Below are 27,405 nucleotides of genomic sequence, written 5' to 3' on the forward strand. Positions count from 1 at the left end.
AACCATGATGAACCCCCCTACCCTAGGAGCCCCGATTCTAAAGCTGGAGGGAGAGGCCAGCCACTCATGTGCTCAGCTTGGGCTGTCCTTGGTAACCCATGGGGGCAGAGGCCACAGCAGGGAGGGGCTTGAACTGAAGGTGTTTGTGGGAGAAAATAGGTCAGTCTTTATGGCAGAGGCAATCCCTCACATTAGAGAATCTCAACACCTTAGTGGAGGGGCCCCGGGTCATTTAGGCCAGCGGTTCTTAATCTTTTGGGGATCTAAAATTCTCTGAGGAGCAGATGATAGCTCTGGACTCTCCCCCAGAAAATGCTTATCCTCCAAAATTTGATACAGCTTCAAGCGGTTCACGAACTCCCTGAAACTTACCTACAAGCCCAAGGTTAAGAATCCTTAAAAAAATTTTTTTTAATATTTATTTATTTATATATTTATTTTGGCTGCACCGGGTCTTAGTTGCAGAACGAGGGATCTCCGTTGCAGCACGCAGGCTCTTAGTTGCGGCATGCATGTGGGATCTAGTTCCCCAACCAGGGATCGAACCCGGGCCCCCTGCATTGGGAGTGCAGAGTCTTACCCACTGGACCACCAGGGAAGTCCTAAGAATCCTTAATATTTTTTTAAAATAAAATAATAATAATAACTATTTATCATGCACTTACTCTGTCCAGCTCTTTACATATGTTAACTCATTTAATCCTCAAAAGAACACTAAGAGATATACAATTATTGCCCCCATTTAATCCAACTCCATTTCAGACTAATCTAGTCCAGTTCTGCCAATCAGAAGACAAGGAAACCAAAGACCCTCCAGAGACGGATAGCTCTCTGCCCAAGGTCACAGAGCAGGAAAAAAGGGCAGACCAGGATGAGGACCAGGTGCTCTTAATGTGCTGGACATTGTGCCATATGCAGATTTGAAGCCATCTGTCCATCCCTCCATCCATCCCTCTGTCCCCAGGCTCCCGAGAGCCCAGCGCCCATGCTCATTCACTCAGCTCTCCTAGTAAGAGGCCCCCTGGTAGTTCTATCATGACGTCTGGTCTGAGAGCCCTTCTGAGACTACGGCTGCCACTCATCCTCCTGGACCACCTTGCCACTTGCTCTGACAACCCCTCCTTTCTGCCTTCCAAATCTAAGATGTTCCTCCCAGAGAAGCTAGCCCAGTTGCTCCTGCCCCATCTCTGAGCCACTGCAGTGGGAATTGTTGGCACTGAGACAGTGACTCAGACTGAGATCATTAAAGACCGCTCTGAAACAGGAAGGCCACAGGCCAGAAAGGACATCCAGAGGTCATGGGATCCAGCCCCCTGCCTCCTCCACAGCTGCCCCACCTCAGATTTCTCAAACCCAGACCAGATGGGCCCCAGGGCACACCGACTTCCCTGCCTTGCCCCACTGATTCCCCTGGGAATTCTTTCCCACGTCTAGTCAGAGTCTCCTGGGTCAGTTCTCTCATGGAGTAGCAGGCTGCAAGCAGCCGAGGAAAGCGAGGGAAGGAAGCTGTTCTTCTCTCTACCTCAGAAAAAGACCTCGGAAGAGACAAACCTCCCAGAAGAAAGGAGAGAAAGAAGAAAATGAACTTTCTGTGCCTGTCTTCTCTGGGCTAAGCGGTGTACTACACTGTCTCATTCATTCTCCCGGGAGTGAGGTAGGCACGACCTCCATTCTGCTGATGAAGAAATCAAGGCTTTGAAAGTTACCTACCCAGGGCTTCCCTGGTGGCACAGTGGTTGAGAGTCCGCCTGCCGAGGTAGGGAACACGGGTTCGTGCCCCGGTCCGGGAAGATCCCACATGCCGCGGAGCGGCTGGGCCCGTGAGCCATGGCCGCTGAGCCTGTGCATCCGGAGCCTGTGCTCTGCAACGGGAGAGGCCACAACAGTGAGAGGCCCGTGTACCGTAAAAAAAAAAAAAAAAGTTACCTACCCAGGGTCAAGTGAATTAGTGACTACACAGGTACTGGCCTCGAAGGAACCCAGAGCCTCTTCTCTTTGGAGGGAAACAGGGGTACCTCCCCCCAGGAGGCCTCACAAACACAGACGAAGCCCCTGTTTGCTCCAGCCCAGGACAGGTAGAGATAGAGGGCTGATGACCCCATCTCAGGTGCTCCAAGCATTTCTAAGCCTGAGTTGCCTAGGTGGGGGTCGTTGGGCTGACCTGTGCTGGGCAGGAGGGAGGAGGGTGGCCCTCAGAGGGGAGCAGTTGGTAATGAATGGGCCTTTGGGGAAACTGGTCTGAGGGCTGCGGCCAGGTTCTATTCAAACTCCTTTCAGGAAAGCTAGCACTCAGAGAGTCTGCAGTGTGTGGATCTGGAGGGGGAGGGGACTAAGCCCCCACTACCACAAACCCTCCCGTCCACCATTGTCCTAATTCTGCCAGTGGCAAATAAATCTCTATTCCTGGACGCAGTAACCTGAGCAGTGCTCCACCGGTGAGCTCATCCTCAGGAGGAGATAGATGGCATGAATGGCTAGGTGCATGGGGGGAGGGCGGGCGGAGGAGGGAACACTAGGTTCAGCCCCTCCTCCAGGGCTGGCATAAAGGCAGGACCCTCTTGAGTGCCACCCACCCCTCATCTCATCACCCACAGCAGATGAGGAGGAAGGGGACTCAGACCCAGAAGTCTCTCCACCCACACCCAGGGAAGGATTCTCTCAACCTCCAACCTACCTCCATTTTCTTGGATAGGCCCAGAGATGAAGCTAGACCTTTTGATCAGGACCAGAAGAGGCAGGAGGAGAGGTAGGGGAAGTTCGGGAAATAGCAGGTAGGTGACATGCATTAGCTTCAGGCCAAGTGGACAGAGGACACCTTGGAGGGTAAGAAACCTCTTCCCCCTCACCTCTCCCTACCCCCATCTAACTCCATTTGTGGTAGGATCTTTAGGAGGGGGCATGTCTTGGAGAGGTTTGGGGACCTCAAGTGTGGGGACCGAGGCCTCTTCTCTGCTGAAGTCCAGGCAACAAGACTGGAAAACAATATAGTTGTCCTGCTTTCCAGGACAGGGCTGGCCTTTGACACATGATGTTCATTTGTCCATTCTCTGCTGAGGAAACCCCTACATAGTCCGAGGAGAGACACATTTGGGGAGAGTGTCTCCAGGGCAGAGAGACAGCCAGTTAATTGGGCGGAAGTGTCCCCATTCTTCACGTCGCTATCAGGAGGTCCTACCTTTATCTCACTTTCAGCTATCCTTCTGCAGATCCAACCTATTTCTATTCCCCCCCCCCCCAACCCTTCCAGACTCGAATATGATCTCCTGAGGCTTCCTTCAACCTTGTCACGCCCCCAATTCCGGGTTTTTCAGGTAAAAGTGCTCCCTCCACTTCTTTACCCTCCAAGCCCCTCCCCATCATGTCAAGCCCCCCCCAGGCTCCGCCCAGCTCGCCCTCCTGGCCACCGTGGCTGCCAATAGCTGAGAACCTTATTTGCATAGAGGCGCTGGGGAGCTGCGGAGGGAAAGGGGAGGGACCAGGCGACCTCCTAAATCAAAGTTGGGAGGCGAGGACTGGGCGGAGGGGGTCCCCGGCTGGGGCCGGCGGGGGGAGGGGAAGGGGAGGGGGTGGCGGGGCGGACGTAGAGGACAGTGAAGCCTGCCGGACACTGACAGCTCCATCGCTCCCTCCCTCGGCTCATCCCCGAGTCCCCACTTCCCTCCTCCCCTCGCTCGGAGCAGCATCCTTGGTCCTCACTTCTGGGGTCGTCCTGCTCCCGCGGCTCCGTGTAATTACTTCCTCTCACCCACGAACCCGGGAACTTTCTCCGCCAGCACCCGGGAGTGGGGGGGGGGTGCTTTGCCTGGGCGGGTTTTTCCTGGGGTTCGTTGGGGGGCAGTCTCTAGAGAAGGGCTTCAGGGTCCCACAGAGACTCCTGCCACCCTCAGCCTGCCTCCAGCCGGGCTGCCGTCGGGTCTTGGCACCCTCTCACCTAACCATGACCGAAATGAGCGAGAAGGAGAACGAACCGGATGACGCGGCCACCCACACCCCCCCGGGGACCGTCTCTGCCCTCCAGGAAACCAAGGTAACTCGGGAGGCGCGAGGCCTGGACCCCTGCCCAGCGCGCCCCCAGCCCGGGCGCCCTCTTCCCGATGCGGTTGCCACTGTGGCCTCGGGTGCCCTGGGGTCACAGTAGCGGGGCCCGTGTGGTCCCTAACGCTCCGCGCGGCGACCCGGGGGCAGTGGGCTCGTGACGAGGGGCCACAAGGAGCCCCCATCACACAAGCACGACACGCCCTTGAGCGCGTGATGAGCGGACGCTCCACCGCGACCCTCCAGGGAGATTGTATGTAACTCGCGTTTGTTGGAGGGAGTCGGCGCAGCGAAGGCGGAGGCAGTGTGTAGCGGTGTGTAGCGGGTGTGGGCTGGTATACTCGCCCGCGTGTGCGTGCGAGGCGCACCCCTCCCGTGTCCGCCAGGTCTCTGTCTGTCTCTCTCTCTTTGCCTGTGTCTCTCTGAAAATGTCTCTACAACCTGTTTGTCTCTGTCTTGGTATCTCTCTGTGTGCGTCTCGGGTCCTCTCGGCGTCTCTGTGTGTTTATTTCTGAGTCTCTCTAGATGTCTCTCTCTGACCCGCCGCAGTCCTGCATTCGCCCCCCTCCCAACCGGGTTAGGCTCGGGGACGTGAGGCCGCGGCCAGGGGCTGCGCAGCTTCTGAGTTCGCAGCTGGGGGCTGCTGCGGCGCGGGCCATCACTGGCGGGGACCCGGGGACTGTTGTTGCGGCTCCGGATGAGAAAGACAGGCAGCCCATGCCAGCGGGCCGTGTGCCGGGGAGGGGGGCGGGGAGCAGCTAGAAACAAAAAGGGAAGTCATCATAATTAATGAATGTCATAATTAACCCTAATTATGTATGATTGCTACTCCTGCGGGAGTCACAATGAATAAATTATTCCCCAAGGAAGTCAGGCGGAGCCCAGACTCCTGGCGCTGAAGGCGGTGGGGTGGGGGAGAACACTGCTCACATCCAACCCCCCCCCCACGCCTCTATTCGGCCTGCTCCCTCCCCGAGTCCTAGGTGCTGACCCGCAAGAAGTTCTGCAGGAAGCGACCTGAGCGGGGGACCTGGGGATGGGGAGAGAAGAAGGGGCAGTGCTCTCTCTGCCCACCCCCCACCCCCCCAGATTTCAGGCCCAGACTACTCTCTCCCTTTCCACCCTGGTAAATTGTTCCCACCCGGCTTCTGTTACCCAGATGAGGAGGGGGGCAGTCAGGACCAGAAATGGGTAGGGTCTTTGGCTCCCCCTGGTATCACTGGCTCATCTATAGCTCTTTCCAATGCCCATCTTCCTCCTAATTCTGTCTTGACCGCCCCCAGGATATGAGGTTAATTCAAGGTCAAGGTCTTCAAGGGAGTGACCAAGGGAAGATGAGTAGGACCAGAGTGGCTGGTGCCTGGCTGAGGCACCCCAGGTAGGCTCCCCATGCCTAAACCAAAGCGACCCAGTGTGTCTCCACAGCCAAGTCTTCAGATTCACACTTGACCTTCTCCTGCTCCCTTCTGAGAACTAGACCTTGGGCTCTCAGACCACAGAGTTACCTCCCCCTCAGAGAGCCAAGTCTACTGGGAAAGGAATGAGGTGTTGGGGGGCAGAATATTGCTTGGAATATTTGTGACAGCTTCTTTCAAGCAGAAGATCCCCATCCTGAGGGAACTGAGCCGCATCCTGAGTTCCAGCGCCCCTGAGCTTCACAGCTGCCTTCTAGTCACCCTGGACGGACACATACAAACTCCTTGCTTGCTTCCCAAGGGATTGAGGGCCTCCCAGGTCCTGCCCTGATTCCCACACCACGGCCTGGCCACTCAGCCCCCTCCTTAAGAGTTCTCCAGAGCAGGCAGGAGGGCTGGGCAGTGCTGCCTCAGCAGTCAGCAGGCTGCAGGCTCAGCTGTGTGGGGAGGGGTGGTCAGGGCCTGGCAGGTCTGTACCTCCTTCCTCCCAGCCCAAGGACTGTCCCATGCCATCACCTCTGGGTCTGAGCCATGGAGATCTGAGGAGCAGGGAAGGAATGGGAGTGTACACCTGACCTGGTCCCTCTGTGCCAGGCCAGTTGGAGCCCTGCCCCTTTGCCGCCCTCCCCTGTACCTCATTTATGAAGGACTCAGTAATAACAACACCTGGATTGCAGGTCTGGGGGAAGGTACTCAGGAGGGCAGAGGTGGGCAGAGAGAGGATTCAGAACACTTGCCAGCCTCCTTCCATTCCCCCACCTCAACTTGTCCCAAAGTAGCTTCTGTCTTCAGACTGTAGAGGTGGAGAAGAGGAAGGGAGAGGGTCGGTGCTGCCCACCCAGCTCAGTTTGAGGCAGGTACAACAGAGGTGGCTGGTGTACTTGTCTTCATTAGGCAGTGAAGTCAACATTCCAGACCTATTCATCAGCGTTTGGGGCCCCCTGGGGATTTCTTGCCAGCCCAAGTCCAGCCTCCTGCTCACCCTAAAGTCGGGTATCACTCCGGCACCCAAGCTACTCAGCCACCCTCCTAGTGTCAGCATCGCCCTCTCTGGGTCCCCATCCCATCCTACTACATGGGGCCTGCCAGCACCCCCTTTGCTGCCATCTTTGGAAAGACCCTGCCATGCCAGCTCTGCCATCTGAGTCAGCTTGTGTCACATCTGCCACCACCCTCTGCCAGCTGCCTAGTGCCATTTCAGGAGCTGGCAGGAACTGAGGAAGGAAAGGACTGTCCAGGGTATGGAGAGGTGGGGAGGAGGCAGGCAGGCCAGGTCCTGCCTCCAGGAGGGGATTCAGAATAACAGGTCTGATGGTCCAGGCTCCAAGCCAGACAAGCTCCTGGTGCTTTGGGAGGGAATGGGGTCCAGGTGGGCCAGCTTGCCAGGGTATATGGTGACTTCTTCTCATGCCAGGGAATGGGTCCTGGGACAGTGGGGGCACCAAAAAGATAGAGGGTGGGGAGGTAGAGAAAGGTCTTCTCTGGGAACCAGGAGTCCCAGGAATGGAAATACCTGGCCAGGCTGAGCCCAAATGAGGTTTGGGTGGCCAAGCCAGATGTCTCTGGTGTGGGCAGGCATTAAGCCATTTGGCAGAGATGCCGTCATCTGCCCTCCAGCCACAGCCCTTGACATCTGCCAGCCACCGCAGGTGGCATTCCTTCCCACTTCTCCACCCTCCTGGGATCTGGGGCAGAGTTGGGGCTGCCCTGGTGGCAGGGAACATTCTGTTCCAGAGGCTTTTGGTACCCTGCAGAGGTGGCTCTTGGCACTGAGGCCAGGCGGGGACCAGGAAAGGGCACAGGCTGGAGAGTAGGGAGGCTTGAAATCTCATCCTGTGAGGATTACTTTGGAAATAATGGCCTCAGGAGGGGGGAACATTATTGATGTCTTCAAATATTTGAAGAACTGATGTGTGTAAGCGGGAGTATCCCTTCCCGGAGCCAAGGGAGGGACAAGGGCCGATAGGCAGGGAGGCAGGTTTCAGCTCTAAATAGGGAAGCACTTTCCAGCGATTGCAGCTGCCCAAAGATGGAATGAATGTCCCAAGAGAGGATGGGCTTGCCGTCACAAGAGGTGACCAACAGAGTCAGACAATAATTCAGAGGGGACATGGCCAGAGCAGTGCGGGGTGGGGACTGCTCTATGTGCCCAGTCTTTCAAGTCCCTTCTAACCCTACATTTCATGACAAGCCCATGGCACAACTGAGGGCCAGAGCTGAGGGCCAAGGCAGGGTGCTCCTGGTCACTTGGGCTCAATAGCCAAAGCCACTGGTTCAAGTCCCGGCTCTGCTGCTTAGCCGCTGCGGACTCATGATGAGTGAGTGATTTAATCCCCTCAGCTCCTCATCTGCAAAGTGGGCCAATAATGGTCACCACCTCAGTGGGTCGTGCCAGGGTTAATGAGATTCTGCATATCAATTCCAGGACTCTGACAACGACAGTCCCTCATTATGTTCATAAGTTTAGCTTTTGCTTTGGGGACTTGAGCCTGTATTGCTTAGAGAGCATCTAACCCTGACTTGGAGGTGGGGAAACTGAAGCTTAGAGAGAGAGGAAGTGAAGTAACTTGCCTTCAGGCAGCAGATTGCGTTCTGCCCCCACCCCCCCAGCACATCCTCCCAGAGACCTCCTGTGCTCTGTGCCCACGGCCCCTGTGCAGAGCAGTGGGTGGTTCACCTGCCCCTCTGGGCCTGTCAGAGCCCCGAGAGCCACATAGAACATATTCGTGTTCTAATTAATTGTCCCTCTGGGCCTCGACCTCTGCCCCAATGCCCAGGCAGCTGGGGCCCGGGGCCCTGCTTCTCAGAGACACACAAAGAAGCCCACAGTGCTGGCCAAGAAGCTGGATTTGGAAGGAGCTGAGCAACTCAGCATGCCAGTCCCCCTAGGGCTCTGGCCTTTCAGCTGGCCTACCGGGGCCCGCCTTTTGCCCAAACATTTCCCCCTCTGCTTTCCCCTCTGTCATGTGGCCTGCTGGCTTCCCTAGGGCTAGAGGGGCCACCACTTCCATTCCCTTGGCGCACAGGCTGCCTGGTGTCCCAGCTGGGAACCCTGGCCAAGTCTCCCTGCCTAGAGCCAGGCCTCTGCCCCCCACCTCCACCCTTTCTTTTTTTAACTGGTAGAAAGGAATGGGAGAGGTAAGGGCTTTCAACAGGAGGGGAGTAGGGCAGGGGTCTGGCTAGAGAGGTCCAGATCTCACTCCGGGTAGAATAAGGGTGTGTTTGGGTGAGCAATGGGAATAACTCTGGCCTCACCGCAGAATCCACCGTGCACTCCAGAACACGTGCTCTGCTTAGGATTCCAGCCACTTGCTCATCATCTATTCCACAAACATTGACTGAGCACCCACTGTGTGCTGAGGCCCGTTATGGGGATTTGAAGCAACTTTCCCCGCCCTCCAGGGGCTCACAGCCTCCCGGAGGAGGGAGAAGTAAATGACAACATAAACCTGATCGGAGCTATCACGGAAGCCCATCCAGATGCAGCCAGCCAGAGGAGGGAGTGGTCCCACCGAAGGGAATTCCTGCAGAAGAAGAGACAGCTTCCCAGAGGAGGAAGCATCACAGGAAACCCTGAAGAAGAAAGCGGGGAATAACTGGATAAGGCAAAGAGGACAAACACGTAAAAAGCGCAGAGGCATGAAACACGGATGAGTTCAAGTCCTCACATGTGGGCTCAGGTGGAGGGCCTGGGCTGGAAGGGCAGGTTTGGCCAAGTTGCAGTTTCATGGCTGGGACAGGGGCCCTGGCTGGGTCCTGAGGAGCCATGAAAGGTTTTTTGCGGGGTCAGGGATCACCTCCCTGGCAGGTGCATGGAGAACAGGTGGGGATGGGCAAGGCGGAGGCAAAGAGCTATGGCCCTGGACCCGACAGGGTGCTGGAACCTGAACCAGGGCAGGGCTCTGGGGTGCTGAGGTGTTACAGGGGATGAACTGGAGAGGTGTTTTGGAGGGAGAATCAGCCCTGAGGATGAGGGTCCAGGGTGACCACTCCCCCACTCCCCGTTCAAGGACCGAGGACCTGGTGTGTTTTGGCCCCCAAAGTATTATTTTGTTAAGTTGAGTAAATGGTACCTCCATTCCGTGAAATTCCTGTGCAGCCGTACAAAAAGAATGGTGAAACCCTTTGTGTATTTGATGGAAGGATTTCCAAGAAAAACGCAAGGCACGGGAGAAATAGTATACTACCATTTCTGCAGATTAAAAAGGAAATAAAGCCTCTTGAATTTGTTTCTAACCAATGTCACATAAAGTTCTCGGTTTCTTAACTGACTGTTTTTTTTTTTGGCTGCACGCAGCGTGCGGATCTTCCTGTGCCCCCTGCAATGGAAGCAGAGTCTTAACCACTGAACCACCAGGAAGTCCCTCTTAACTGACTTGAAATTTCATAAGTTCATGAAATGGATGAATATTTTTTATTAAAAAATTACTTTTATAAACAAAAAGTCTAGGGGTGGGGTAGGGAGGGTGGGAGGGAGATGCAAGAGGGAGGAGATATGGGGGTATATGTATATGTAAAGCTGATTCACTTTGTTATACAGCAGAAACTAACACACCATTGTAAAGCAATTATACTCCAATAAAGAGGTTAAAAAAAAAAAAAAAAAAAGCCTAGGGACTTCCCACGAGGCTCAGTGGTTGAGATTCCGCACTCCCAATGCAGGGGGCCCGGGTTCGATCCCTGGTCAGGGAACTAGATCCCACATGCATGCTGCAACTAAGAGTTCACATGCTGCAACTAAGGAGCCCATGTGCCGCAACTAAGGAGCTGGTGAGCTGCAACTAAGGAAACTGCCTGCCACAACTAAGACCCAATGCAACCAAATAAATAATTTTTTTTTTTTTTTTGCGGTACGCGGGCCTCTCACTGTTGTGGCCTCTCCCGTTGTGGAGCACAGGCTCCGGATGTGCAGGCTCAGCGGCCATGGCTCACGGGCCCAGCTGCTCCACGGCATGTGGGATCTTCCCGGACTGGGGCACGAACCCGTGTCCCCTGCATCGGCAGGCGGACTCTCAACCACTGTGCCACCAGGGAAGCCCCATAAATATTTTTAAAAAACAAAGTCTAGATTTCTTTTTGAAAATTGAGAAACCTGGCAACGCTGGGCTGCCCTACAGACTAGCTCAGCTGGCTGAAGGAGACCAGCAGCTACTCGCTGACTGTCCAGTCCCCACCACTCCTAATTAGGTGCCTGTCCAGCCAGAGCTCCTTTGCTCGAGGAGGTTCCCTGCCTGGCTCTTGTAGGCACCTGGGATGGAGACCTGCCTTCTGGGACTTGGCAGCCTCTTTCTCAGTACTTCATCTCACCTCTAGCTCTCAGCCTTCAGGCTGCCGCTGGCCAAGGAGAGATCCCGGGGAGCCAGTCCCCTCCAGGCTCACAGCCCCTTTTCCTCTCTCAGCTCCAGAGGTTCAAGCGCTCACTTTCCCTCAAGAACATCCTCCGAAGTAAGAGCATGGAGAACTTCTTCTTTCGCTCGGGGTCTGAGCCCAAATGCCCCACCGAGGTGCTGCTGACGCCCCCGACCCCGCTGCCACCTCCCTCCCCACCACCAGCGTCTGCAGACTGGGGCCTACACACCCCAGCCCTGTCCCCCTGCCCGATCTCACGCCCCCTGGCACCACTCAAACCAGTGAGGCTGCACAGCTTCCAGGAACACGTCTTCAAGCGAGCCAGCCCCTGTGAGCTGTGCCAACAGTTCATTGTGGGTAGGTGCCTGGCTGGCAACAGAAGGGGTCGGGGTGAGTGTGGGTGTGGGCCCATGGACCTGACTGCCTGATGTTGGGCTGCTGCTAAACCTAACTGTGCCCCTCCCTCTGGGAGGACACATGAGCACCCTTGGGGGTGGGTGGGGACCCCGTGTTGCTGTGTTTACTAACAGCTCAGGTTCCACCCTGACTGTGTGGAGGTCGGAGCTAGGCCCCAGGCTGGCATGAGGATGCCCAGTCCCTTGCTCCCTCATGCCCTAACCTGCCTCCTTTGCTCCTTGCCCTTGGATGTAGCCTCTCTTGACCACCCCCTCTTGCCAAACCCACATTCTTCCCAGGAAACTCTAAGCAGGGTTTGCGGTGTAAGACATGCAAAGTCAGCGTCCACCTCTGGTGCTCCGAGGAGATCTCCCACCAGCAATGCCCAGGCAAGACGGTGAGTGGGGACCACACAGAGATGGCTGGCTGATTCTCCCAGGCCTGGCATGTGGGGGAATGAGTGCCCTGCAGGGCTGGTTCCTCATGTGGGGTGGTGCTTGGGCTTGGGGAAGGCCAAACTCTCAAGGGGCTGTGACCTCCCTGTGCCCTCTCTCTGCCCCACCCCACCCCCCGCCACAGTCCTCCTCCTTCCGCCGCAACTTCAGCTCCCCGCTCCTGGTGCATGAGCCGCCACCAGCCTGTGCCATGAGCAAGGAGTGCCCACCCACTGGTGAGTGTCCACTGTTGCCCCTGATCCCACTGTGGCGTGATGGGAGACCCATGCACTCCTCAGATGAGCACCTGAGTCACACTGGCACTGCCCGCTCTTGGCACTACTACCACTCCCTTCTTTTTTTTTTAGACTTCTTCTTCTTTTTGTTTGTTTGTTTTGGTTTTCTTCCCCACTTCCCTTCTTTGAATGCTGCTGTCCTGAATGTAGAGTTCATTCATTCATTCATCCATCCTTCAACAAACACTTTATTGAACACCTACTAAGTGCCAGGCACTGTGCTAGACATGGGAACACAGCCCTGAAGAAGGTGGAGCTCATGGTCTAGTAAGGGAGCTAGACATGAAATAAATAATCACATAAATCATCAATTAACCATCATTTGGTGAATGCCTGAAACGGAAGGATAGGGAATAAAGAGAGGATAAAGTCGGCACCGACCTCATCCACAGAGGCAAAGAAGGCATCCGGGAGACTTGACAAATAGGGAATTAGTCTGAGGATCTGGGGAAGACCAGTGTGGACAGGAGGCAGGCCAGAGGTAGGGAGAGGCAGAGAGTTAAAGAAAGGATAATGAGGATGGGACTGAGGGAGTCAGAGTAAAAGGGTGAGATGGGACCCTGGGTGCAGGGCCTCGGGGTCCATTTTAAGAGTGTTCTTTGGACTTTATTCTCTTTTTTTTTTTAATTGAAGTATAGTTGATTTACAATGTTGTGTTAATTTCTGCTGTACAGCAAAGTGATTCAGTTATACATATATATATATTATTTTTCATATTCTTTTCCATTATGGTTTATCACAGGATATTGAATATAGTTCCCTGTGCTCTACAGTAGGACCTTGGTGTTTATCCATTCTGTGTATAAACAGTTTGCATCTGCTAATCCCAAACTCCCAATCCATCCCTCCCCCATCCCGCCTCCCCCTTGGTAACCACAGGTCTTTGGACTTTTATAAGGTCAATTTTTGTGTTTTTACAAGAGCATTCTGGCTACTGTGTGAGTTGGAGAGGCTGGACTGGAAGCAGGGAGACCAGTTGGGAGGCCATGATGGTTGCCAGGAAAGAGTTTGGTAGCTTGGACCAGGCTGGTAGCAGTGGAGATGGAGAGAAGTGAGCAGATTCTAGAAATGTTTGGGAGGTAGGATGAGGTGATGGAGTGAACACAGGCAGAGAGGCGGGCAAGGGGTCCAGGATGCTCCAGGTTTGTGCCTGGGCACTGTGGGAGGACATGGAGCTCTCCTACCGTGAGGGAGACCTGGGAGGGGCAGGTGAGAGGAGTGCAGATTTCAGTTTAGGGCTGGCTGAGCGGGACAGCCAGCAGGGCAGCCAGGGCTGAGATGCAGGACTTCAGGGCAGAGCGAGGCTGGCAGCAGGGTGCCCGGCCCTGATGGTGACTCCTCAGTAGGGGCCAGCGGGAAGGTGGACCCCGTCTATGAGACCCTGCGCTACGGAACCTCCTTGGCCCTGATGAACCGCTCCAGCTTCAGCAGCACCTCTGAGTCCCCCACGCGGAGCTTGGTAGGTATGGGGAGCACCAAAGGGGAGCCTCGGGGGCAGAGGTCTCAGAGGGTGGGGGGTCCAGGGGTTGAGCCCTCCCCTCGCTGTGTCCCTAGAGCGAGCGGGATGAGCTGACTGAGGACGGGGAAGGCAGCATCCGCAGCTCAGAGGAGGGCCCTGGCGACAGCGGTGAGTGGGACTGGGGACCAGGGGCAGGAATGGAGCACAGTACGGGCCGCTGCCTGCTGCCTCACACCCTCGCCCCACCCTGGCATCTCCAGTATTCACAGCCCCGGCCGAGAGCGAAGGGTCAGGACCAGAGGAGAAGAGCCCTGGACAGCAGGTGAGGCTGGGCTGGCAGTGAGCCCCCGGCAGGCCAGGTGGGAAGGGGCTGTTCTTCTCCTTGTCACTGATCCCTAGGTGGGTGACAGCGTGCTGAGTGGGAGTATCCCTGTTCCATCATTTATCCTCAGTCTACAGGGATGGGCAATGCCGGGGTGAGTAGGCCCGGGAGGCAGGGGTGTTACCACTCCACTGACCCAATGCCTACTGTGCCCACTCCTACTGCCCCAAGGGTGGGCAGTTCTAGGGCGCAGCAGGCAGAGGAGGATCCCTCTTCTCCATCGCTGGCCCAGTCCCTTCAGGGGTGTGTAAGCACGGCAGATAGGACAGTCTTCACCTCCCCTGTCATTGACCCGGGAGCGCTGTGCCCCATCTCCTAGCCCCCAGGGTAGGCAAGGTCAGGGCAAGGGGAGAGTAGGTGGAATAAGAAAGGTGTCCCCCCCACAATGACCCAGAGCTTTTCCACAGGCCCCCAGGCCCCTTCTACGGAAGGATGTGGGGCCCATGTACTCCTACGTCGCGCTCTACAAGTTTCTGCCCCAGGAAAACAACGACCTGGCTTTGCAGTAAGTCCTCCAGCGGCCCAGTCCCCGCCCCGGGCAGCTGCCTGGCTCCAACCTCAGGGCTCTGTGCTCCCAGACCTTGGAACACGAGTGTGAGGGAGACCTTCAGGAACCTCCTCCTGGCACACTTGAGGCTACTGAGCCCAAGGAGGAGACAGAGGTGCCAGAGTCCAAGAGGGATTGGTGCTAATGTCATGTTTCCTGCCCCTGCCCGGCCTCTGTCCTGGAGAGCGTCTGCCGTACCTGTAGTCACTCAGGGTCCTGCAAGGGCATCGAGAACTCTCCCCCAGCTGAGGGGGGCATGCAGGGGATCTGGGGGCCTAGGACTGTTGGGATGCAGAGTGGGAGGGTCCCTCCTGCCCCATGTGCTACCTCCGCTCTCTCATCCCAGGCCTGGAGACCGGATCATGCTGGTGGATGACTCTAACGAGGACTGGTGGAAGGTGACTTGGCAGGGTGGGGAGCGGAGGGTGGGGGGTGGTAGGTACATCACTAGCCCGCACCCTCAGAGAACACAGCCCCAAAGACCTCCTCTCCTTCCTCCACCGGCCCTAGCCAGGTCTAGGCCCACCCTCAGGTCTTACTCTCGCTGTGCCCCTCCCCGCCCCAGCCTTGTTCCTCCGTCCACCTTGTGCCCTTTCCAGCCCAGAAGCCACCTGACTAGGGGCTCAAATACAGAGAAGCCAAATCTGGAGGATGACAGCATTGGCTCTGAGTGGGCGTTAGGTCTAGAGAAAGCAGTGGGGTCGGGGGTGGCACGAGTGTTCATTGCCAGCCTCATCCCCAGGGCAAGATCGGCAACCGGGTTGGCTTCTTCCCAGCCAATTTTGTGCAGCGGGTGAGGCCAGGCGAGAACGTTTGGCGCTGCTGCCAACCCTTCTCCGGGAACAAGGAACAGGGCTACATGAGCCTCAAGGAGAGCCAGGTGAGGGCCTGGGCCCTGCATGGCTGGAGAGGTGGGCGTGGGAGAGAGGCGGCAAGGGTGTGGGCGAGGGCCCTGGAGGAGGATGCTTGCAGCCTGGCAGCAGGAGGGAAGGCAGGCTAGAAGCAGTGGGACTGGGAAGTTCCCTGGTGGCCTAGTGGTTAGGAGTCTGGGCTTTCACTACCGTGGCCGGGTTCAATCCCTAGTCCGGGAACTGAAATTCCCGTTAAAAAAAAAAAAAAAAGCAGCAGTGGGACTGCAGGGCTCTCCTGTCCTCCCCTCTGGGAACTGGGGCTGGCAGCTAACACAGGCAGAGGGCTGAGTTATGTTAGAGAGTCGGGGCAGGAACACTGGATTAGGAGTCTAGAGGCTCGGGCTTCAATGCTGGCTCTGCCTTTGGGTTCTTGTTAACCATGGGCAAGTCCTTTTCCCCCTGTTACCTCCTCTGTGAAATGGTAGTTTGTCAGGGGCATTAGACCAGCTGATCTCAAAGGTCAGACCCGAAGTGATGCTCTGTGTCTGCTGACTGCCTGGTCTTGCACCCTGTACTCTCCTGGGATCTGCTCCCATCACTCAGGCTCCAACCACATCTGACGCTGGTCCCGTCATCCCCTGGGATGGACCGCCTGGGAGCCACCAGCAGGACTTGGGGCCAGGGATGCAGGCAGTGCCAAGCCTCAGCTTCATGTCTCTTCCGCTCAGATCTGTGTGGGCGTGGGCAGGAGCAAGGATGCTGATGGCTTCATCCGCGTCAGCAGTGGCAAGAAGCGGGGTCTGGTGCCAGCCAACGTCCTGACCGAGATCTGAGAAGAGCCAAGAGAACCCGGAAGCCACCCCTGCCTGTGCCCGGCCCTTGCTTCTGGCCCCAGGAGGGGAGCAGGCCTCTGCCCACACTCTCTCTCCCTCTGCCCTTCTCCTAGGGGCCAGTCACCATGGCTTGGGAGGCTTCTGCACTGAGGAGGGTTTTATTTCATGGGTCCTGGGGTGCCCTGAGGAGGCTGCTGCTCTGAGACTTGGAGGTGGGGAGGAGGAGAAAGTGGGAGGGGATGGGAAAGCTCCAGGTGGGACCCCCTGGTGCCCATGCACTCCCAAAGCCCGTTGCCATGCTGAGTCCAGCCCTGAGGGGAAGTTCCTGGGGAGCTTCCCTGCTGCCTCTTCCAGAGACCTTCCCCAGCCCACAGCATCTTTGCCTGCCTGACAGCTCCCCTCTCCTCACAGAGCCTCTGCTTGGGTCTTTGTGTGTGTGACCCTGCAGCTGCCCCTTTGGAAGTGGGGCCTTGGGAAGGTGCCTTCCCGGGTCCCTTAGCCCCAGCTCTGGGTAGGGAGGGAATTCAGGGCTGCAGGAGGATCCTGGTCTCACCACCTCTGTCACTCCATCAATTCTCAGGAAAGTTCTGCGGTTATCTCTCCCATTACTTGAAACCTGGGTGGACAGAGGAGGGGAGGGCTGAGGTCTGGGGAAGCTGTGGCAAATCAGAGACTGTCCCTCAAGTAGCACAGTCACCACAGAGCAGCCTCATCTTCCCCTTGTGCACTGGGAAAGGACACCCAAGAGCGGCCTGAACACAGAAACCCGATTAAGAACAAAAGACTGGCCCACGCCTGCTCAAAATAACCCCCAGTTCACTGTCAGGACTCTAAAAGCTCAGTTCCTGTCCCAGTCCTCTCCAGGCCCACCCCAGGAACCCAACCTTCAGGGCTGACCCCGCAGTGACCCTCCCTCACCCCCTCTCTCCAGGCTCTGCAGGGGACAGGGCTGCCTTTGCAGGGGTCCCTTTTCTGGTTGCATCTGCTCCCTTGTCCAGGACACAGAGCCCTGGGAGGAAGAGGGAGTGGGAGACAGACAAAGAATTCTGTTGGAGCACCAGGAGCGGAAGGGGGTAGGCATCCTGGGGCGGGGGGGGGGGGGGGACACGCAAAGAGGGCCCCTCCCTTGCAGGTTGCTTCTCTCTGGTACCAACTTCCCTCTCCCCCCAAGCTCAGAGCCTCCTCTTGTGCCCTTGATCGTGCCAGCCAATGCCACCCCCCATCCTAGGCACAGTCACACCCTCCCATGCAGTGGGAGGGACACATCCTCCTACCCACTGGCCCCTGCCCCACCTCTCCCTCGCAGAGAGGGGTACTCAAGCCACACTGCCCTGTTTGCTGCCATGAGGGCCCCCCCCCCTCCAGCAATGTCCCAGGGGCGGGCCCAATGCCCACTGTACATGAGGCTGCATGAGGCGTCTGCTGGGGCATTGCTGAGCCCCCAGACTCCTAATTAAATGTTTCTTGTCCCAACCTGTCTGCTCTATCTGCTTGGGCTAGAGGAAGGGAAGGGGGAACGGGTCGGGGGGTGGTGGAGGTACGGAAAGGGGACAGCCTGAAGATCGGAGAATGCGCTTATCTCCGAGAGGAGGGGTATGGGGACAGCTGGCCCTGACAGTGAGGGTCCCCAAGCCTTCTCATTCCCTTCCACCCAAGCAGCCTGAGCCAGGCGGGATCTGAGGAAGTGGGGCAGGAGGTTTGGGGGACGCCGGAAAGAGAGAGGGTGGGGCTGCGGCCACTTTCGGGTTCGAGGCGCTCCTGCCTCGCGCAGGGGGCGGGCACACACCTCTGCGTCTGGACCGTTCCTGCCCAGGCAGAGATGCCCTCGGAGACCAGCAGTCTCCGTACCCAGGGTCGGGGGCGGGGGGGCTCAATACCCACCCGAGATCAGCCTCGCCCCCGCAGCCCCCTAAACCCGAGGCAGATACGTTGGCGGCGAGGACAGCCGCGGACGGTGGGGCCCTGAGATGACTCATCGGGAGCCTGGCGCCAGGGGGCCGCGGTGGCGCCCCGCCCCCAGCGGTGCCCGCCGCCCACCTGCTCCGGCTGAGCCGCCTCTTTCGCGTCCGCACGGCCGGCCGCGTCATCGCCCAGGCGAGCACGTCCTGTGCTATTTATGGGGAGCGCCGAGAGAAGAGAGAGAGAGAGAGAGAGAGAGAGAGAGAGAGAGAGAGAGAGAGAGAGAGAGAGAGAGGGAGAGAGGCGGGCTGCGGCGGTGCCAGGGCAACGCCGTGCTCCAAGAATGCATCCGGCTCTGCCTTCCAGCCCCCCCAAATCAAGGTAGGCCCCGTGGGGCCAGACCCTGGGTCCCCAACCGCTTTCCTTGGGCTGCTTCAGGGATGACTCTAGAGCTTGGAGGTGGTAGGGGGAGCAGAAGGAGGGTGACCCCCTTCCTAGGACCCCTGATGATGGGACTGGATAAAGGGGTCACAAACCCAGTCCAGAGTCTTAAAAAGAGGGGAACTCACACAAACAGGTACCTACTGTGCCGGGGAAACTATGCCAGGAACTTAATTTTATTTTATCCTCTGAGGTCCCAGTGAGGAAAGTGGTGGTGTCCCCTTTTCACAGATGATGAAACTGAGACCCAGAGATATTAGGTGGCTTGTCCATGGTCATACAAATTAGCCAGCCCAACCTTTCCCCTTTTATACTTGGAGCAACTGAGGCCCAGAGCAGACTAGAAACTTGCCCAAGGTCACCCAGCAAATTAACGGTCAAACTGGTCTCAGAAATTCTATCTCTTGCCTCTCAGTTCAGCTCTTCCCCCACCTGACCCTGGGTTCCTCAGTGGCTTAAACCAGCACGATGGAAACAGAGACACCTTGAAATGCTGGGCCGGGGTCTCCAGGGATCAAGACCCTACTCCACTGGAGAGGGTCAGAGCCTTTCAGCCAAACCTTCTGCACACCAACTTGTGTCTGCACCAGCCAGCAGCTGGCCTGGACCCCTGCCTCCTCCCCAGCTCATCTGACGCACTGCTGAGCACAGCAGCTTCTTCCGGTGGTGGCTGGACCACTAACAGCACGCTCACAGCCTGGGGCTGGGAACAGCTGGTGCCCCCACTGTAGCCTCTGCCCTCCTCCGTGCCCACTCTGGGGGTGGCAGGACCAGCAACACCACTGGCCTGGGGCAGAGGATGTCAAGCAACCTGTGGTGGTGCCAACCCACCGTTTGGCTCTATTGTCTGACCCACACGTGCCCTCCATCCCCCCACCTCAGCCTGAGCTTAAGCTGGCATGTATCCTGTGGGGATGAAGGTTTAGGGGAGACACAAAAAGAGGGGGAGTCTGGGGGCAAGAGACAAGAGGCCTCAAAGGGCAGAGAGATGGATACGAGGCAGTGGGTGGGGACACAGGTCCCCTCTGTGCAACCCCACCCATTTTGCTAGCACCACTCTCTTTGGCCCCTTCAGCCTTTGGCCCCTTCAGCCTTTGGCCCCTTCAGCCTTTCTTTAACCCCCCATTCTTAACACCCCCGCCCCAGTGCTTAGGACATTGGAGGCATCTGCTGGAGAGTGCGACCACACAGTGTACCTCCGACCTCGGCCCTCCCTGTGCTTTGGGGAGCCAGCCTAGGTGGTCCGTCTCAGCCTCAGAGAGAGCACCCACTGTACCCTGTACCCCTCCTCCAGCTCGTGGCCCTGCAGCAGCAGCTGTGCTCCGTACCTCTCGGCTGCAGCCCACTCCGAGTCACCCCCTCCCACGTCTGGTCTGGAGGACTCAAAGGTGGGTGCTAGTGTTCAAGCCACACCGGTATTCTGGGGAGTCATTGGCCCCTCCAGGACTCAGTTTCCTCCTCCAGAAATGGAGTTGGACTTGCTCATGGAGTCTTTACCTCAGGGCCATGAGCCCCTTTAAAGGGTAAAATTATATGATGGGACCAGTTGCAAACTCTTGAGAGAATGGACATGTCTTTTCATCAGAATTTCACAAGGCTCCAGGACCTGGAAGAGACCCAGCGGTTACTTTAAGGGGTCTGCCTGCTAAGGGGGCCCTCCTAGGCCCTGCCCCAGGAAGGGCTTAGAGGCCTGTGGTGGAAAGAGGTAAGCTTAGGCCTGGGGTGAGCTTTAGAAAGAAGTGTCTTCTACATGCAAGGCTTCCCAAGAGATAGGCCCCTACAACCTGATTCTTCCTCCCCCCCACCACTCCGCCAAAAGTGAGGCAGTTTCCTACACCTTCAGTGACCTGTGAGAGAACAGCACCATCTCCTGGTCCACGGTGGAAACCTTTTCTGTGCTGCAGGCTCACGAGCCTCAGTAAAGGTCCTTATCTCCTTCCTGTCATCCCTCTACTGCCTGGAGGAAGTGGAGGTGGGCGGCCTTCAATGCCCTTCCTCCTCTGAGAAGAAGGCATCTCACGCTCCAAGTAGCTTAGCCGAGGGCCTTCTTCCAGGCCACAGCTTCCCCATATGGAATAACAGGCTTAGAGCAAGCCTAAGGATACATTATGCACAGGCTGCTATGGCGGCAACAGGGAAACCAAAAAGCAGTGTCCTCTCAGCTGGGGCTCTGATGCACATGGGTGGTGATGGAGGTTGTCTGGACTATTCCGTCCGGGCCTCCCTGGCTTGGGCTACCCACATCCCCACCTGTCCAGACTGGACGAGGACACTGCAGGCAGAGCTGGGGATAGGTCTGCTGCCCCCAGGATCGCTTTAGCCCTGCCTTTCCCACACCAAGTGCAGATGGAAACATGTGCCCAGTACACATCCTGAAGACCCCTCATTGGCCCTCGCATTACTGCCCACAAGAGTTCCTCAGAGACCGGTAGACCGCAGAGGTAACCAGGACGGGCACACCAGCCATAGCTGTGCCCAACTTTCCTCCCCCGACTTCTCACCTGAGCTGACACTCCTGTATTTAACTGGCCGACTGACCCCTTCCACCTGGACACCTGTCACTCAAACTGCCACCCACTCCAAATGTTCAACTTGGCTCTTCCAGGCATCCTCCCCACCACTAGTTTCTTCTCCTGATCACCAAAGGCATCTTCTGCCCAGTCCTCCAAAGCTCGAGGCCTGGGGACCAAGCTAGCCTTCTTCCTGAGGCCTCCGTAGTCAGTCTACAAAGTCCTATCTTACTTCATCTTGAATCCATTTTTCCCATTCAGGTCGTCTTAACAGGTGAATCCAACACCTGGCTTCACCTCTTTTCTCATCTGCAAAATGGAGAAGCTAATACCCTACTTTACAATGTTGTGAAAATTATAGAATCAATACAAGTCAGTGTAAAGTGCCTCAGTACTTGGCTCACAGAGCAGATACTTTACTGAAAAATTCCTTGGTGGTTACTACTACCAGTTAATAGGCAAAATAAAACCTACTTCTCACTTGTAAAAAGGGATATGAATTAAGTAACTCAAAATTGCTGTGACAAGTTTGTATGTTATGTGCCTTTATTCCAATTTCTGCTGAGAAAGCCTTTTTTCTTTGGGACATTTTTGATGGTTATAAACCAAAAAACAAAACGGGAAACAATCCTTCTTTTAAGGACAGGAAAGAAAAAAAGTTTAGAAATAGAAATTGGGACGCTCAAGATGACAGCTTCAGTTCTATCTCAATAAGGCTGTCTAAAGACAGCTTAGGCAGTCGCCAGCAGTTCAAGTCCAGACCATACCTTCTGGACTGGTGGTGGTTCAAATTCCCACCGTCCTGGAGTTCCAAGGCAGTAGACCACAACCTTGAACCTCAGTGCAGTTGAGCAGTGCAAGCATATATTTTCTGTTGTTTTAAAATAATGTGACAACTCATGTCACAACTGAATACTGGTTCCCAACCAACATTTGAGACCATGTCTGAGGTGCCACTCACGCTCTGCTGAAAAGAGCAGTTTTGAGGCACAGTCTTCGAGGCTTGGGTAGAAGCCATTCCTCTCCTCCCTTCAAAGTAGGCCCCACACCCCATGGACGGAGGGGGCAAGAGCCTGACCAGAGGCCAGGAGCCAAGGAAGAAATGAAGCAGGGACCCAGGGAAGGGCCTGTATCTCATTCCTCAGTTCTGGCCCTGTACACAGTGAAGACCCACCAAGCAGCCAGAAACTGGAAGCAGAGAGGCAGGCAGATAAAGCCTTGTCTTTTATTGAATGAGTGATCTATGCAACTGCTCAGGCCACTATGGACAGAGAAGAAAAGGAGAACTTCATTTCTTGGTCTCTTCCTCCTTGGACAGAGTCTTGATGATTTCCTCCTTCTTGGCCTGGAGCCGCTCCTCACGGCGCTTGCGGGCTTCCTTGGTCTTAGACCTGCGGGCCTCAGCCTGGTCCCTGGGTAATGGAAGAGAGAAGATGGGTGAGCTGCTGGGGACACCAAGAGCTCCTGCTTCAACTAGCCAGTAAGTCCCCACACTACCCTGACATTGATGGTAGGTGGTATGTGGGTATGTACAGGACAGAGCAGCACATACCTCCAACATAACAACTGTATTCTGGACAGACTGCATGTAAGTCGAGATTAGACATCAGCACATTTTAAACGTCTCAGAACTTGCCCCTGTGACAGACACCAATTCCTAAAGAAACTTACGCCAGAAGCTTCTTGCGAGCCTTGTCTGCCTTCAGCTTGTGGATATGTTCCATGAGAATCCTCTTGTTTTTGAACACGTTACCCTTCACTTTCAGGTACAGGCTGTGATACCTGTAGCGTACAAGGATTAGAGGTTCTGGTCAGCAATGGGACCAACACCGAGGTTGGCCTGTGATCTGCTCCTCTACACAAGGCCTCTAAGCATGTAGGGTTCCTTTCCTCTCTTCTTGCTGCAGGGACTTCTTTCCCCCAAACTAGGACTTTTTGTGCAATTTCTAGACAGAAGAGCTCACCTGGCAGATAAACTTAATTCTTGGGCTGTCCTGATGGTGTATGTGAGCAGAACAGGCCAGAACGGAAGAACTTTCTTAGAAAATACCAAGACACATGGCTCTCTCCCCAAGACCAATGAGACAGAGCTTGTATCTGTGCAAAGAACAAGCCATCGAAACAGCAATGGTCTTGGTGGGCCCGAGAGAAGGTACTTACATATGGCGGTCAATCTTCTTAGATTCACGGTATCTTCTGAGCAGCCGACGCAGAATTCTCATCCTCCTCATCCAGGTTACCTTCTCGGGCATTCGAGCATTGGCAGTACCCTTTCGCTTACCTACGAGGAAGGTGACTCAGGCTCCCTGTAGTGCATCTGGGTTACTAGAGCCAGCTGACTGGTCACAACGATAGCTACCAATTTCTGAAACACTTTATAACTCTTTGGGTCATGTGCCAAGAGTTGTACCTCACTTTAAGTAGCTTTATTTCCACTTTACAGATGATGATCCCAAGTATTTAATTTCTTTCATTTACTCAATTTTTAAGGAAGCACAAACAAGGCAATTATTCCCCATTCACTCCACAGAATGTGGATATGACAGGGCATGCACCAAGGCAGCACGGTAAGCTGGAAGGGCTTTAAAAAGGTGATGTGACCGTCATCTCCCTAGGGCACCCTGAGCCTAGAAAGCGGTTTTAGGATTTATTGGACATTTCCCAAGCATCCAGTAGAATGGATGGGTAGGGTACGGGGGTACAGGTGCTCAATAAATGTGACCTCTTTCTACCAAGACCTTCAACTCCAACACCAGTGCCAACTTTCTGATTTGCAGAGAGAAAAACACACCAAGTATCATGGAGTAGGAAAAGGGCTCAAAATGAGTCAGAATGGGAAAGGTTTCTGAATATATCCTAGTCTAGACTTAATCATTTATCATTCCCTAAGTCTTGGAGAAAAGGGAAGAATGTACTTACCTATGCCCATATGCCTGCCCTTCCGGCGAGCCAAGGTGTTTTTTCGGCATCGAGCCCGGGAATGGACTGTCACAGGCTTCCGGATAATCAGCCCATCTTTGATCAGTTTCCGGATCTGCTGACCTGGGAAACCACAATGCACCTGGTCAGTCAGATGGGGCCTAGCCCCACGTACACAGGTCACAACGCAGAGTCCAAACAGGACATGCCAGAGATGCTGCCCACATCCCTGGTTTTCAAAAATGGTGGGAATTGGGGAACTTCTATTTCTTTCTTAAAAAACAAAACACAGCAGCAACAACAGAAAACCTCTACCCTTTTAGATGTTTTACAGCACACTCCAAATATACATATTTGGGGATATGTGATCAAAATAGCATACAAATACGGCCTAGTCCTTCAGATCCTGTTTCACCTATTAGCTACCAGTCTAAAATAAGGACTTTTTTTTTTTTTTTTTTTTTTGCGGTACGCGGGCCTCTCACTGTTGTGGCCTCTCCCGTTGCGGGGCATAGGCTCCGGACGCGCAGGCTCAGCGGCCATGGCTCATGGGCCCAGCTGCTCCGCGGCATGTGGGATCTTCCCGGACCACGGCACGAACCCGTGTCCCCTGCATCGGCAGGCGGACTCTCAACCACTGCGCTGCCAGGGAAGCCCTAAAATAAGGACTTTTTGAGCACACATTACAATACCACAAACCCAAACAGGTAAAGGATTTCCCTGATATTCACAGATTCCTACTTGACCAAACTTTCATCAGGTTCCTGAAGCTTCTTAGGCCCATCTGTACGCTTCCTTGTAAATTCTAGTTTTAGTAAAAAACTCTGCTTAAGTTAGTTAAGCAGAAGCCCCTACCCTTGATAACTGACCACCCAGGCCAGAATCCCCCTTACCCCTGTTTCCTTAGTAATTTTCTTTTTTTAAAAAGAAACAATTAAGACAATGTTGTGTTAATTTCTGCTGAGTGATTCAGTTATACACATATGTACATTCTTTATATATATATATTCTTTTCCATTATAGTTTATCGCCCTCTTATTAATTTTCCATCCACGGATCCCCTAAACCATGCTCCTTGGCTGTAAATTCCTACTTGCCCACGCTATATTCTGACTTGAGCTCAATCTCTCTCCCCCAAAGTAAAATCCCATTGGTCCCTGTAACTACTGCAATTGTTCTGAATAAAGTCTGCCTTACAATTTTAAACAATGTCATTGAATACTTTTTCCCTGTAACAATATTATGTTGAAGTAATGTGGGCATGTTGATGTTATCTGCAGGACTGACACTGTCTTACTACTTTGAATTATATGCAAACAGGCCTCTAATAAAGTCTGAGGCCCCAGGTCTTTCCAATCCATCATTTCATCGGCCATCTCTACCCCGCCCCAGTCCTTGTACTGTCTCTTCACAAATCCTTCTCACAGCCATAAAACAGAACATCCACTCTAGCGATATTTATTAATATAAGATCGGTGGTTCCATTAACTTCCATCCTGTCATTCTGGCAAGTGGCAGGAAGAGAACATCTGGCATTCCATATTTCTGTGACTCCTCCATTTTATAAACCACCCCCCAAACTATGAGCTCTCCTAGGTCTGTTAACAGTCAACACAATCGTGTCAACTTTCATTGCACAAAGGATGAGAAAGGGGTAGGATGAAGAAGGAACTTAGACCCCAAGAACTCACGGGAGTTGGCATTGGCGATTTCATTAGTCTCATTGGGGTCCAACCAGACCTTCTTTTTGCCACAGCGGAGGACACTGGAGGCAAGCCTCTTCTGAAGCCTGAGCATACTGCGACAAACAGAAAACACTATCAGGCCCTGGAAACCATTCCTGGGCAAGAATGAGCATCCCCAACAAGACCTGCCCTTCCAAGTCTTCTAATGTTGTGAAACATGGCGGGGGGAGGTGCATGTGTATATGCACTTAGTACTAAAGACAAACATGTCCCCCCAGACTTCGGCCACCCACGACGCAGCCCCAGGTTAATAATCTTCCCTATACAAGACCTTTGTAAAGCTTTGCCTGTGCGTTCCTGTAGGCGAACAGCCCACCCTGGGATGTCGACAACCTCTAGGTTATGTCTTATTCTGTGTCTCAGTTTTCTCCTCTGGAAAATGAGACTAACGGATACAATTGGAATGAAGACGGGGCTTATGCCCTTTCTGGTACCCAACACTAAAAACAAGTGTTTAACGTGAAGAATCCGAGGCCAGTGGGCCTGATGTGCTAGTTAATCTAGTTCTTTGCTTCGTGGGCTCTTTTTCCCTTTCTTATCCCAGTAATAAAGTCGGAGGCTTGGGGCCTACTCGCGACCTGTCTTACGTCACATGGAAGCAGAGATCGGCTCGGAGCCATAGATCGGCCCAGTGAGTAAGGGGGCCACAACCCAGTCCCCGCCGCCGCCTTTCCTCTGCCCGCGTGGGTCTCCTCAGACACACATGGGGCGCGAAGCCCACCTTTCCCCCGTCCTGGAGTTCCGGGAACGCTCCCCCACCCCCTCCTCTCGAGGCTGGGAGCTAGTGTGCTCCGGCCTATCCCAAGCTCCGGGACGCGCCGCTTCAGGGCCGCCTCCACCCCGTCTCTTCCAGCACGGGCTGCGGTACACAGCCCCGCAGTGCGGCCGCAGCCAGAATCAATCAATATCAGAGACCCGAGAGCCCTTACCTCATGGCTGCGACCGCAGGGGCCAAAGGAAAGAGCTTGCTCTCCCCAGGCTCCTCCCATTATCTGTGAAGGGGAGAGCCCACACCCCGCTCCGCTTTCGCCCGTATTCCCCTCCGGTCCTTTAATCTTCCGCCACCCTAAACTTACTTATATATTCTGTTAATACCCGGGATAACAGAAGTCTAATATCAGGAATCGGTTTTAAACTTTAAAACATAGAAAATATCTCCCTTCGGCATGGCAAAGTGGTATAGTCCGACTTCCTATTAAGCATGCGCAGCAATGGTACCTGATCACGTGGGCAGTGGAAGCCGGAAGTCAGCTGGATTGCGCAGGCGGGATGAAGTAGTTTTACTAGAGCGGCCCACTCCTCCCAGGCATACTGGATTCTATGGAAGGATGATTTATCAGCGGGAAAAAAATGAAGCAAGAGAGAGTAGTAAGGGCAGATATCAGACAAAAGCAACCTTTTATTCACTCTCCCGGTAATTGGCAGCCCCTGGAGTGCAGAATAGATCACCAAAGACATAAGTGTATGTTTTTGAGCCACTGCGCCTCTAAATCTCTCAGTGCCTCAGTTTTCTCTTATGTATATTGTACCTAGTTCTAATATATCCGTCGTCTAGTTGTGAAAATCACATGAGTTAACGTTTGCAACTTGCAAAAGAAGGCATTAAGACAAGCTCCTTGATGGCGGGAACCAGTCTTTGGTTTGGCTCACACTGTATTCCAGCGGCCATGGAGCTCTGCAGGTAGTAAGCACTTGAGAAATGGCGAGTGAGTGAATGAATAGTTGGAAAGTCTAAAAAAGAAAAATCGAATGACAGGCCCTCTCATAGTTATTTCCTCTTGCTCTGGAGCATCCAAGGCAAAAAACCAAGGAGAACATTCCAGGGTCCAAGAAACGTTGATCTGAGTTCTGGCTCCAACTCCTTGCTTCGCTCCAGCTGATAATCCTGTATCTA

At 54.7% G+C, this 27,405-nt stretch overlaps 2 protein-coding genes across 2 annotated transcripts; one reads left to right on the top strand and one right to left on the bottom strand.

Annotated features, from left to right (window-relative positions):
• Window positions 1-3,937: 3,937 nt before the first annotated feature.
• Window positions 3,938-15,997, top strand: STAC2 (SH3 and cysteine rich domain 2; the record flags this gene model as incomplete). Its single annotated transcript, XM_082861581.1, has 11 exons — window positions 3,938-4,027; window positions 10,850-11,156; window positions 11,495-11,592; window positions 11,775-11,865; window positions 13,272-13,384; window positions 13,480-13,552; window positions 13,588-13,706; window positions 14,174-14,271; window positions 14,660-14,711; window positions 15,056-15,193; window positions 15,893-15,997. The coding sequence occupies 11 exons, from the start codon at window positions 3,938-3,940 to the stop codon at window positions 15,995-15,997; spliced, it is 1,284 nt and encodes a 427-aa protein (XP_082717707.1).
• A 6,061-nt stretch (window positions 15,998-22,058) lies between these two features.
• On the bottom strand, window positions 22,059-26,495 carry RPL19 (ribosomal protein L19). The gene is made up of 6 exons (XM_082860229.1): window positions 26,441-26,495; window positions 25,458-25,564; window positions 23,767-23,889; window positions 23,008-23,128; window positions 22,519-22,629; window positions 22,059-22,259 (listed from the first exon to the last, which is right to left on the bottom strand). Exons 1-6 carry the CDS (start codon window positions 26,443-26,445, stop codon window positions 22,136-22,138), a joined length of 591 nt encoding a protein of 196 aa, XP_082716355.1. The 5' UTR covers window positions 26,446-26,495; the 3' UTR covers window positions 22,059-22,135.
• Between the last annotated feature and the right edge of the window lie 910 nt (window positions 26,496-27,405).

Source organism: Leucopleurus acutus, assembly GCF_964270905.1.
Source record: "Leucopleurus acutus genome assembly, chromosome: 19".
NCBI classification, from domain to species: Eukaryota; Metazoa; Chordata; class Mammalia; order Artiodactyla; family Delphinidae; genus Leucopleurus; species Leucopleurus acutus.